Source organism: Ovis aries, chromosome 21 (genome assembly GCF_016772045.2).
Source record: "Ovis aries strain OAR_USU_Benz2616 breed Rambouillet chromosome 21, ARS-UI_Ramb_v3.0, whole genome shotgun sequence".
Lineage (NCBI taxonomy): Eukaryota > Metazoa > Chordata > Mammalia > Artiodactyla > Bovidae > Ovis > Ovis aries.
The window spans coordinates 42740847-42753429 of record NC_056074.1 but is presented as its reverse complement, the minus strand read 5'-3'; the positions used below and the strand labels follow the sequence as shown (position 1 = coordinate 42753429).

Genomic DNA, 12583 nt, shown 5'->3' with positions numbered 1-12583 from the left:
TGCGCCGCCCCACCCTGGAGCCCCCCTTCTGCAGCCTCCTTGGTCCCTTATCAGTCGCTGGGTACAGGTGGGGACTCACTCCACCTCCCACCCCCACCCCCAGGCCTGCACGCCCAGAGATGCCCAGGGAGGGGCCAAGGGAAGGCACCGGGCAAGCGGACAGCCTGGTGTTCTCTCTCCGCGTGCAGCGGGCAGCCCCTCGGAGCTGCAGATTCACAGCTGGACTCGGGCCGCAGTGCTCGGGCCAACGTGACGTCACCAGGCGGGGAGCTGAGTTCCCAGTGGGGCTGGGGGGGGTGTGGGGGGGGGTGGCTCCAGAGCGGGGCATTCCTTCCCAAAGCCTCATCCCGGCTCGGCCCCTCCCCCTCTTCCCCGTCCCCGCCCCCTCCTGCCGGGCCTGGAATTGGGTTTGGGGCGGGTTATACTTCCAAAGCTGTCTCCTCCAGCAGGCAGGCAGGCAGGCAAGGCTCTCCTGCACTCCGAGCTCGCCTTTCCTGAGCCTCCGGGCAGTGCCTCGGGCTGGCCTGCGCGCCTGGGTGGTCCGGGACCAGAGGTGGGCATCGCAGGAGGAGCCCTCTGCCAAAGGGAGGCCTCCGAGGATCAGACCCGCAGCTGCAGGTAGTGCCACATGGCTGGGGCCCAGGGGAGGGCATCTCGGGAGCCAGGGCTGCAGGATAAAGGCCTGGGCAGGGAAAGGGAGAGCGGTGGGCACCTTCGAGGCTGGCAGCCCCTGGAAATCACATGGCCTCAAGCAGGAGCTCCCCACCCCCCAGCCCCCCAGAGCAGTGCTGTCAGCATCTGAGGCCGCAGGAGTCCCGAGGACACGGCTTGAGAGTCCCCATCTTGTGCAGCAGGCCCTGACCCCCAAGCCATCTGTCCTCTGCTTCCAGCTCCTACTCTGTCCTCTGGGGGTGGGGGCTCCCCCTCCCCCTGTCCCCTACTCTCGCCAGCCTCCAGCAGAGCAAGTGAGTTTTCTGGAAGGGCAGGAAGGGAAACACCCAGCAGGTAGCAGCCCACTGCTGTCATGCAGGCAGACTGCGCTTCCAGCAGCTCGGGGCCGGCCCTGGGGTGGACAGCGAGGGAGAAGGAGGCTATTCAGCCACGGAGGCTGGGCGGCTGCGTCCCACCTTCTCCCAGGCAGGCGGTGCCTGGTGGGGTGTTGGCGTTGGGCGAAGCTGTCTGTTCCTGAGGCATTCCAAAAGGTCTCCCCTGTGTCCGGGGGCAGGGACAGCCGCAAGCCCACCCCACAGCCGGTTCTGTCAAGAGCCAGCCCAGGCGGCAGCCCCCCAGACAAGGAGACAAGGAGCCGGGAAGACGGACAGTAGAACTGGAGGCTGCTGGCTCCCGCCAAGCCAGGCCTCCTGGGGCATAGCCCTGCCTAGCCAGCCAGGCCAGGTTCCAGGTTCGAAGCCCCGGAGCCCGGGCATGGTGGGTGGAAGTGAGAGATGCGGGGCTTCCTGAGGCCCAGGGAGGCAGACAGGTGGCTGGAGGCCATCTGGGCTCCTGACTGGCAGATCTTCTTTTGTCTGAGTTAGCCCAAGCTAGCCCTGTCATAGGCTGAATCCCAGCATGAGGAGCACGCGCACTCACGCGCATCCCCCACACGTCACACACATGTCCTTCCACGGCCCACCTGGGGTTCACTTCGGCTCTCAGGTCCCCCCGGTCCCTCCGGTCCCTCCATCCGGGTGCAGTAGCTTTTCAGCTGGCCCGTGGCAGGGCGAGGAGGGCTCAGACACACAGCGACAGCCACCCCTCGAGTGAACACTCCATGCCCAGCCCCATCGCGGGCAGGTCCCAGCCAGCAATCCTGGGGGGACATCTAGCCTGGCCGGAGGGGACCAGGGGAGGCCCTCCACGTCAGGACATCGAGCCTCGGGCCCGGGCCTCGGGGTGGTGTGGGTCTGGAAGGATGAGCAGAAGAGGAGGGACAGTGGAGGAAGAAGAGGGTGGAAGGGCGACTCCTCCGCGGGAAGACGGGCTGAGGCCGGCACCTTGAGGGCTGCAGGCACCTGGAGAGTTTCAACAAGTCCCAGCGTGTGAAGGAGGTTGAGATCTGTCCGTGGCAACGGGGACAGGGGTCCAACGAGAGTCAAGACCGCCACGGGGGCGGGGGTAGGGGGCACAGTTATATGCACGCCTGCGACCCCTCCCCTGCCCGGCTTCTTCGCTATCTGCAGACCCACACTGCTCAGGCCTCATGAGCTGGCTCATGCAAAAGGGGTCCCACCCCGCGCGCAGCCAGCGACTGCAAGCCCCGCCGTCCGCGCCGGCCCCGGCCCCGGCCCCGGCCCCGGCGGTGGCCCCTCCAGGCGACCCCGCGCCCGGGGCTCCGGGAGGCCGGTGGTTAAAGAGGGCGGGCGACTCTCGAGAACCGCCTCTCCGCGCAGCCAATGACCGGCGCCCGCCCGGGCCGGCCCTCCCGGCCCGGGGCGGAGGGGGCGTGGCGGCCTCGACTGGCAGCGGAGGCCGGGTTGGAATTCCGGGGGAGTCAGGAGGAGGAGGAGGGGCCCAGCGGCCCGCCGCCCGGCCAGGCGCCCCCAAAGGCCCCTCCTCCACTCACAGCCTCAGTTTCCCGCCTGCACGGTGGGAGGGATGGGTGCTTAACAAGTTGGGGCTGAGCTCAAGTTGGGCACCGCGGTCAATTCGAGTGAACTCGTGGCAAGTCCACCAGTGAGCTCTGCCCGGCCAGGATGGACAAGTGTCGGGCCACCCCCGCGCTTCTCCCAGCCCTCTCGCCCCAACCCCGCCCTGAAGTCCTGGCCGAATCCAGCTGCTCCTCCTCCAACCTGGAGCTGGGGCCATCCTAGCGACTTCAGGGCTTGGCCCCTTCAGCCTCCCTGCCTCTTCAGCCCATCTAGGCTCTGCAGACACAAATCTGCAAAGCCGTAATGTCCCCGCTACCCCCGCCACCCTACAAGGAAGGTGACCTCACCTCCCTGCCCTCATCACAGAGGGAGTGACTACACCTGCCTCCTCACTGGTACCCAGGACCAGACAAGAGGATGGGTGTCCGGGAGCAGGCTCTCACTGACCCGGGGTTGATGGTGGGTGATGACACCAATGCTGATGAGGACCGGGCTGCCTCCTCCTCCTCCAGGAAGTCTTCCTGGCCAGAAATGATCTTTTCTCTCCCACGTTCCCTCCTGGGACTAACTGCCCGGAACCCCTGTCCCACCCCTGGCTGGACACAAAGGTGATGCCCAAGAAATGTGTGCAGGTGAACAGTCATATCCCCAGACGCCGTCTGGCTCCAGAAATGCCCGACAGAGCTGGGAAGGAGAAAGACTTCTTCCGCAGGCGCAGGCGGCAGGCGGCGTCACTAGGGTATCAGCAGCGGGGTGAATGAGGACCCCTCCCCCTAGGGAAGGAGGGGGCGGTGCACACGGTTGCCACCTGCTCTGGACTCAGCAGGAAGCCCCATGCCTCCCACAAGGCCCTGCCTCTGGGGAACCAGGGGATGACTCATGAACCTAACCTCCAAGGGGACAGCCCTGCGGGCCACCCCTGGGCATGGAGGACACCACCCCCCTGATGTGACCCTTTCTGCCGTGCCCAGTGGGTTGTGCAGGCCAGTGAGCTGTGAGCGGAGCCTTGAGGAACGTGGACTGGCCAGGCCTGGAGATGGCTGGAAACTGCTCCTGGGAGGCCCACCCCACCAACTGGAACAAGGCAAGTCCCTCCATCAGCTCTGTACAGAGGGGGCTCCTCCATCAGCTCTGTACAGAGGGGGCTCCTCCATCAGCTCTGTACAGAGGGGGCTCCTCCGCCAGGGTCTGCAGGATGGGTGTGATGGGACAGGCACGCCACTCTGGTATGTCCTGCTCACACACACTCTGCCACCAAGAACCCATCCTCTAGCTCAGGACAGACAGGGCCCCTCTGGTCTGTGTGGCCTGGCACTGCTTACCAGGTCCCTTGGATCCCTAGTGCCTTCATCACTGGACTCCCTCAAATCCTGTCCTGTGTTACCAACCTCCAGAGATCTCATTCTCTCTTCCTTGTGGAGATGGGGCAATCAGCTATTTCCCATGGCTAGGCCCTGCCAGGAGGCCCTACAAGGCTGGCTCCGAAGTGGCCCCAATGTTACATGCTCCAGGGGGCTCTGGCCCACCCTGCCAGTGTCACCCAGGGTCTGGTCTCCACGGCCTACCTCCCGCATGCAGGCACCATCCTGCAGCTGAGACTCTGACAGTCCATCAGGCTGACCCATCCCTTCTGCCCTTGCCCCTCCAGTCCCTACTTGTCTGAGGCTCTTGGAAACTCTGGAGTTCCTTTCTGAATCCTGGGCAAAACCCTCTCAAGTTGGAAGGACCTCTTGAGTTTAGCGGGTACAATGTTTGAGGAAACCAAGGCTCACGCCAGTGTAGTGACTCAATGGCGGTGAGTCCAGAGGCCCAGCAGAGCCCAGACTCCTGCCCAGGACCTGAGCCCTAGCCCCAGGCACCTCTCCACCATGCCTGCAGCCCCCTCCTGCCTCCGATGGTGACTGCTGTGGGGTGGCCACCACGGGGAGCAGAGATGGGACCGGCTCCGGAGTCTCCAGAAACCCCAGAGAAGAGGCAGAGCCCGGGGAGGGGACCAGGCTCCAGGCAGGCATTTTACAGGGTGGTATGTGGCCGGGATGGCAGCTCACGCCCAGTGACTCACCAACCCTCCCGCTCTGACTCTGCGGAGAGGATTGCAGATTTTTTCCAGCCTGTGAGAGGCTCTGAGTGATCTGGTCTGTCAGCTGCAGCCCCTGCTGCCCGGCTCCCTTGGGCGCAGAGCTGGTCCTTCACAGACTCCTTTAGTCAGTATAGATTATGCGTCTCCTCCCCAGCTAAGAGGAGGTTCTTCAGAACCACCAACAGGAAAGGCTGAGATTAGAGCAAGCTAAGGCGTTTGATGGGCTTCCCATGTGGTGCACTGGTCAAGAGCCTGCCGGCCGATACAGGAGATGCAGGTTCTATCCCTGGGTCGGGAAGATTCCTTGGAGGAGGAAACGGCAACCCACTCCAGTATTCTTGCCTGGAAAATCTCATAGACAGAGGAGACATGGCGGGCTGCAGTCCACGGGGTCGCAAAGAGTCAGACACGCCTGAGCACACACATGCACAGCACGAGGGGTTGAGAGCTGACAGGCAGACAGCTGTGGAGTCATCAGTAAATGTATTTAGAGAATGCTGGGTAGTGGCTAGGACCCCCATGCCCTGAGCTCATGGGGCCAACCCAGAGTTTACCAGCACCCTCCAGTCCCTGCTTGCAGATGCTCCTTGACCGGAGCCAGGCCAAAAGTGCTATCCTGTTGAGAGGGTGTCAGGCCCAGAAAGCCATCTTTCAGGACCCAGCTTTCTGCCAGAGCTGGGGGGCCATCTGGAAAGCAGCAGAGTGAGCTTGATCTGACAACCTCCTGGGTTTTTTGTTTGTTTGTTTTGCTTTTGTTTTGAAGGGAGAGTCATGAGCAGTGGGAACTGATACCCAGGAGGTGTTTGGAGGGAGGTGAGGTTCAGGCTCCGTGGGAAAGAGCGCTGGGATGGATTAGTGATGTCTGCCAGGGTATGGCAATGAGAGTGATGGTGTTTGACGAGAGGTCAAAATCGATAGCCTGAGAACAGAATCCAGCATTTAGATGCGTTGTGCTTGGCCCACACAGTGTTTTTTCTTTTAGATATGAACATTTAAAGATCGGGATAAAGAACATTTAAAGATCTAGGCTTCCTAGATGGCTCAGTGGTAAAGAATCCGCCTGCCAGTGCAGGAGACGCAACAGATGTGGCTTGGATCCCTGGGTCGGGAAGATCCGCTGGAGAAGGAAATGGCAACCCACTCCAGTATTCTTGCCTGGAGAATCCCATGGACAGAGGAGCCTGGCAGGGTGCAGTCCATGGGGTCCCGAAGAGTCGAACATGACTGAGTGACTGAGCATGCACACACAGAGTTTAGTCTCGAGTTCTGACTTCTCTGGGGAGTGGGGGAAAGAGGATCCGTCACTGTCTGCCAGTCCGCCCTGGAGCCCCCCGGCTGGAGCAGGGCGGCTGCCCACTTGCTCAGGACAGGTGCCCTCTGCTTCGCCATTGTCCCCCCTGCCACCGGCTGGTTTCTTGCACCTGGCCCACCTTCACGCATTTCTACGCCAGCCCAGACCCTGCAGCCAAGACTGACATTTAGCCAGATGGACTGACACAGCCAGACCAAGTGTCAAACCACCGAAGCACTCCCCCACCGCTCTATAAATAGCCACTGCCTCCAGCGTCTCCCCCTCAAGGGACCCCCTGGCCAGACTCAGTTCCCTCATGATCCAGAAAACTAAAGGGTCACCCTCTCTGATCCCACTGTGGGTCAAGGGTCACTTTCGGTAACTTGCAAGTGATTTTGCTCTTTTAAATAAATGTTTTCATGTTTTAGTAGAAAAATTGCAAGTTTTGTAAATTTGCATAAACCTTGATCGACTCTGTTAGCCTGTTGTCACTTGTACTTTTTATCTAGTATCTTTTTTTAAACCTTTCAGTTTGTGTTGGGGTATAGCCACAAACTAATGTGACAGTTTCAGGTGAGCAGCGGGAAGGATTCAGCCATACATACACCTACACGCATACAAGTATCTGTTCTCCCCCGAACTCCCCTCTCACCCAGGCTGCCGCATAACATTGAGCAGAGTTCCATGTGCTATACTGTTGGTTATACATTTTAAATATAGCAGTGGGTACATGTCCATGCCAAACTCCCAAACTATCCCTTCTCTCCCAGCAAGCATTGGTTCATTCTTGAGGTCTGTGAGTCTCTTTCTGTTTTATAAGTGCATTGAAGATACTTTCTTTCCCAAAGATATTTGAAAGTACATTACAGGGACTTCCCTGGTGACCCAGTGGCTAAGACTCCAAGCTCTCAATGCAGGGCGCCCAGGTTCGATCCCTGGTCAGGGGACTAGATCCCACATGCCACAATTAAGAGATCACGTGTCACAGTTAAAGACGCCGTATGCCGCAAGAGCGGCAATCCTATGCACCACAACTAAGACTCAGCACAGCCAAATAAATACTTTAAAAGTTTTTAAAAAGAAAGTAAATTACAGGCTCCAATGCCCTTTGCCCCCAAACAGCCTGTATCTTCTTAAGATCAAGGACCCTCCCATGCAGCTGCAGTGCATTTTCTGTACTGCTTTTTCAGTGCATTGCTGTTCAGAAAGTGCAACATGGGTCCAGTACCATTATCTAGACATGGTTCCTATTCACTCTTCCCCAGCCATTCCAGTAACAGCCTCCACGGCGATCGCTAGACCCACAACTCAATCCAGGCTTACAGCCCAGCAATGATTGGTCACGCTGCTTTCGTTTCCTTCGGTGTAGAAAGGCTCCTCGGTTTTCTTGCACAGTATGGACGTTTTCTGGGCAGTGGGACGTCAGGCCCCTTGATGAGGGACTGATCATTTTCACTGTTTTCACCATCACTGCGGTAGGCTGCCAGCTGCAGACTCTGGGGCACAGAATGGTAGCGCTCTGTGAGATCAGGGGTGTCTCCCGCTCCAGTTGGAGCCAATTAGTTGCTCCAAAGCCAAGTCTGTCATCAGGAGCAACACTCCTGGAAGCAGATGTGGGTTTGCGGTGGAGCCTAGCGTACCTAGATGCAGGTGGGGGTTTGGGGGTGGAGCCTGCACGCATGCACGCTTAGTTGCTCACTCGTGTCTGACTCTTCGCTACCCCATGAACCACAGCCCGCCAGGCTCCTCTGTCCATGGGATTTCCCAGGCAAGAATCCTGGAGTGGGTTGCTATTTCCTTCTCTAGGGAACTTTCCCCACCCAGAGATCAAACCTGGGTCTCCTGCATTGAAGGCAGATTCTGAGCCAGCAGGAAGCCCTGAGGGTGGAGCCTAGCAGACCTGGATGCCAGCACGGGCATGGGGGTGGGGGCCAGCCAGCATCACTGCGTCTCCCCCTCCGCACCTGCACAGGTGTGTCCCGGCGTGAGCGAGGCCCCCGAGCTCTACAGCCGGGGCTTCCTGACCATCGAGCAGATCACCATGCTGCCGCCGCCGGCCGTCATGAACTACATCTTCCTGCTTCTCTGTCTGTGCGGCCTGGTGGGCAACGGGCTGGTCCTCTGGTTTTTCGGCTTCTCCATCAAGAGGAGCCCCTTCTCCGTCTACTTCCTGCACCTGGCCAGCGCAGACGTCGGCTACCTCTTCAGTAAGGCCGTGTTCTCCATTCTGAACACGGGGGGCTTCCTGGGCCCCTTTGCCGACTACATCCGCGCCGTGTCCCGGATCGTGGGGCTCTGCATGGTCCTCACCAGCGTCAGCCTCCTGCCAGCCATCAGCTCGGAGCGCTGCCTGTCGGTCATCTTTCCCACCTGGTACTGGCGCCGTCGGCCCAAGCGCCTGTCGGCCGTGGTGTGCTCGCTGCTCTGGGCCCTGTCGCTGCTGGTCACCTGCGTCCACAACTACTTCTGCGTGTTCCTGGGCCGCCAGGCGTCCGGGGCGGGCTGCAGGCACATGGACACCTTCCTGGGCATCCTGCTCTTCCTGGTCTTCTGCCCGCTCATGGTGCTGCCCTGCCTGGCACTCATCCTGCACGTGGAGTGCCGGGCCCGGCGGCGCCAGCGCTCGGCCAAGCTCAACCACGTCATCCTGGCCGTGGTCTCGGTGTTCCTCGTGTCCTCCATCTACCTGGGCATCGACTGGTTCCTCTTCTGGGTCTTCCGGATCCCGGCGCCCTTCCCCGAGTACGTCACTGACCTGTGCCTGTGCATCAACAGCTGTGCCAAGCCCGTGGTCTACTTCCTGGCCGGCAGGGACAAGTCGCAGCGCCTGTGGGAGCCTCTCAGGGTGGTCTTCCAGCGGGCCCTGCGGGACGGGGCCGAGCCGGGGGAGGCGGGAGGCGGCACGCCCAACACGGTCACCCTGGAGATGCAGTGTCCCTCAGGGAACGCCTCCTGAGAGGCCGGGCGCCTGCAGGCGAGGCGGGGCCCACGTGACCTCCAGAGACCCTTGACAGACGGACAAGAGCCGGCAGCAGCCCTGGGGCCCAAGCGCAGGGAGAGAAAGCCGCTCCCGCCTGCAAGCCGCCTTCTCCCAGGGCACAGGCTCCCCTGGGGAGGCTGGCAGCGAGACAGACAGCCCCCCATGACCCTGCCAGGCTCCCCCGGCCACCCCTTCTTCCCTGAGCTGCGGTACAGAAGTCGCCCCAGGCCACGGGCCGGGTGTGGGGCTCCTCCTGACCCCAGGATGATCAGGAAGGGAGAGGAGGGAATCACTCAGCCCTGTCCACCTCCTGCCCGAGAGGCAGCCCTCTCCGAGAATGACTCTGCCAGCACCATTGCCCATCGGGCCAGAACTTCCTCCTGCCGTGAGGACACCTCCTGGCTCCGTTCTGTCCTTTTAAGGTGACCTTGTGAGCTGCGGGGGAGAGCTGCCCCTTAACCACCTCAGGGTCCCGTCTTTCTGTGGATGACGTTCCCGCCTCTGGGGAGCCCTTGGGCGGCCCAAATGGCGGGGCTTCTGTCCTGGCGAGTGGCTGGACGCAGAAAGGAGCCTCGGCCGGCTTGGGTAACTCACTCTCTTTTCTGACTCCGTGCCGGCTGGTGCATCCGAGCCGCCATCTGCCTGGCCCGCGGGGCTCTGGTGGGCCATCTGAAAGTGGGCGCTGGCTCTCCCTGGCCACTCCAGCCCACCTGCAAGCACGGTGGCCCAGCTTGGTCAACGGAGGTTTTATAAAAGACAGTAAATGTGTATCAATAAACGTTTTCTATCTTGCACTGAGGAAGACTTCCTGCCCTCTGTCCTGTCCGTGGGCTCGTGCCCACAATGAGGACCCCACAGGCATCCGAGGCCCAGGTGGGCTGCCCTTCCATGCTCCCTTCCCCGCACAGCCTGCTCTGTACCCCAGGTCTTGTGCCCTGGGCTCCTGGCGGGACTGTCTACACCCCCAGTTGCTCCCTCTCCAGGGACGGTGTCCACTCCTCTGCTGGGGGAGCATGATCCCCACGCTACCCTCTGTTGGCTAACCCCGGTGCCCTTTCCGCTCACCCAAGGCCCCCCGTTCCCTCTGGAAACTTAGCTTTCATCACACCTCCTGAGTTCCAGGCTCTGTGCTGGCTGATAAGGCCCGGCCTGGGAAGAACACAGTATATCCACAGGGAGCCCCCCAACCTCCCGCCCCGGGGGGGCCGCAGCATCTTCGGCTGTATGTCCCTCCCGCCTTCCAGAACTGTCTGTCCTGAGGTCTCTGGGGCCAGGCTGGCGTCCCTGTGCCTGGCACCTCCCGACTTCCCTAGAGCCCCTCCCAGGCCTCCACTTGGTCTGGGCTGGCCAGCTCCCTGACCGCCCCTCGCCCCGACAGCCCATGGGAGATAAGCATTTTGGATCCAACCTTCCCTTTTGTGGGACGATCTGGGGAAACTGCTCACTGCACAGGCCCCAGGGAGAGACTGAGGGCAGAGGCATCGAGGACCCTTGGAGCAGAGCGCCCCACTTCTGTGGAGACGGCGGGGGTGGGGGTGGGCAGGGCGGCCAGTGGAGGGAACTGCCCTTCAATTCAAGGGAGCAGTTCCGCCCGGCGGCTGGCATTCTGCCCACAGACCCTGGACGCCCTCTGCCTCACCCTGGTGATGCTGGAGCCCAGGCCGCAACACCCCCTCAGGCCAGCTGGCCCCCAAGTACGTGGCCCCAAGGACAGATCTCCTCAGGCCTCCACTCCCGAGCTCCCTGTTCTCACAGCCCCGGCTGCCTCTCCAGCAAGGCCCCTGCTGTGTGCCCCAGAGGCCAAGGTTCCAGGAGCCCTGGTATTGGGGCTGGTGCCCGCGTCCCCTGTCCCAGCCCCTGGGGTGCACCCCCCAGGCCCCCCTCCACACACCAGACAGAACCCTGGGAGAGCAGAGTTGGAGGGCAGCACCACTAACATTTCTGGGGCCCCAGAGAAACCAGGTGGGGTCCTGACAACACGCATGGGGGGACCGGGCCGGGGACTTGGACCCGTCACTTGGAAAGCTCAGGCCTCCATGCGGCAAGAAGGCCTCCAGGCCTGCAGGTGCCCAAGGAGGCCGACCAGGGCTGGCTCCTCAGGGCACAGTGCATCACTAGAGTTCACCTATTCTCAGGAGCTCCCACCCCAGCCCTCCAGCCCTGAGTCCCCCGTAGAAAGCTGTCCCCAACCCACCCAGGAGCTCAACCAGGGCCTCCCTGCCGGCTGCCTCGGCTCAGAACCCAGGCCTGGTGGGTGGGTGGGCAACATTGGCCCACAGCAGGGCCTGGAAGTCAGGGCAGGGCTGCAGCTGTATATTTGAACACACATGTGTCCTTAGCAGGTGCTAAGCCAAAAAGAGGGGGTGTGCAAATTCCAGGACTGAGGCCTCTCCCAGCCCTTGGCCCCTTCTCCCTATGATCTTGCCAAGAAGCCAGGCCACTCTACCCTCCTGCCGCCCCCAGCCCCCTGCCACCCCACCCCAGGAAGCTTTCATGCATAACCTGCCCACACCCTGACCACCTCGCTTCTGTGCTAATGGGTCTGTGCTGCTGCTGCTGCTACTGCAAAGTCACTTCAGTCGTGTCCGACTCTGTGGTCTGCGCTAATGGTGGGTAAAGACATAGACGCCTGCTAGCAGATGCCTCAGCCCTGGACCATGCTCCTCCTCCCTCTTTTGGTGTTTAATTATTAAAAGGGGCCTCCAGGGTCCACTGCAGCGGTGGGGTGATATGCCTCAGCTATCCTCACCCCCTGAAACAGCCCAGCCTAGCCCCCAGCAGTCCCCGCCTCCCAAAGCCTCCTTCTTTCTGGGTGTCCCATAAAGGCAGGAAGGCGAGGGTCCAGCAAGCATCACAGATTTCCACCCTGAAACTGCCTGGGGCAAGAGGTCTGACTGGTCTCCCCTGACAACTGCTGTCAACAGAGTCACAGAATTGGGGCGTGCAGTCTCCACACACACCAGGCAGCTTCTAGACGGCTGGACAAAGAAAGAACCCTTGTCTCTCTGCGGCCCCCCAAGAGCCGCAACCCGTCGGATAAGCGCAGTGGAGGGAGAGGGAGGGGTGGCCTCGGGCAGGACAGACTTCTCCACTTTTTCATACTTCCTGTCTCCGCTGTCTCTACATGAGCAGCGGGTCCCCTCCCACAAACCATGGGACCTCGGTGGGCAGTGCCCTGGTTTTCCCACATTACAGACAGACTTCAGAGGGGAGGGGAACAGCCACTGAAGGAGGGACGTTCGTGGGAACAGCCAATCCCAACCCTGCTGGTCGGGGTGATGACTACTGTTAATTTCTTTATAGTTTAATTTAATGATTGCTTCACAGTGATGTATCAGTTTCTGCTGTACATCAGTGTGAATCGACTGCAAGTACAGATATAGCCCCTCCCTCTTGAGGCTCCTTCCCACCCCTCATCCTATCCCGTCGTTTATTGAGGACCTACTGTGTGCAGCTGGCCCTGGACTGAGCTCCTGAATCAGTCGCCTTTAATCTTCAGGACAGGACTCTGCGGTACAGACTATTCACGGCCACTGTAGATGCCGGGGCTCAGAAACGGGGTTGCCCGTTGAAGATCAGTCCTGCCAGGTGGACAGCCCTCTCTGGAGCCCCAGTCACCGTCCGGCACAGTGGTTTTCTTGTTC

The 12583-nt window shown here is 60.9% G+C and overlaps 1 protein-coding gene across 1 annotated transcript; it reads left to right on the top strand.

Annotated features, from left to right (window-relative positions):
- Positions 1-421: 421 nt before the first annotated feature.
- MRGPRF (MAS related GPR family member F) lies at positions 422-9737 on the top strand. Its single transcript, XM_027959556.2, has 3 exons — positions 422-618; positions 3560-3672; positions 7932-9737. Exons 2-3 carry the CDS (start codon positions 3625-3627, stop codon positions 8913-8915), a joined length of 1032 nt encoding a protein of 343 aa, XP_027815357.1. The 5' UTR covers positions 422-618; positions 3560-3624; the 3' UTR covers positions 8916-9737.
- Positions 9738-12583: the final 2846 nt, after the last annotated feature.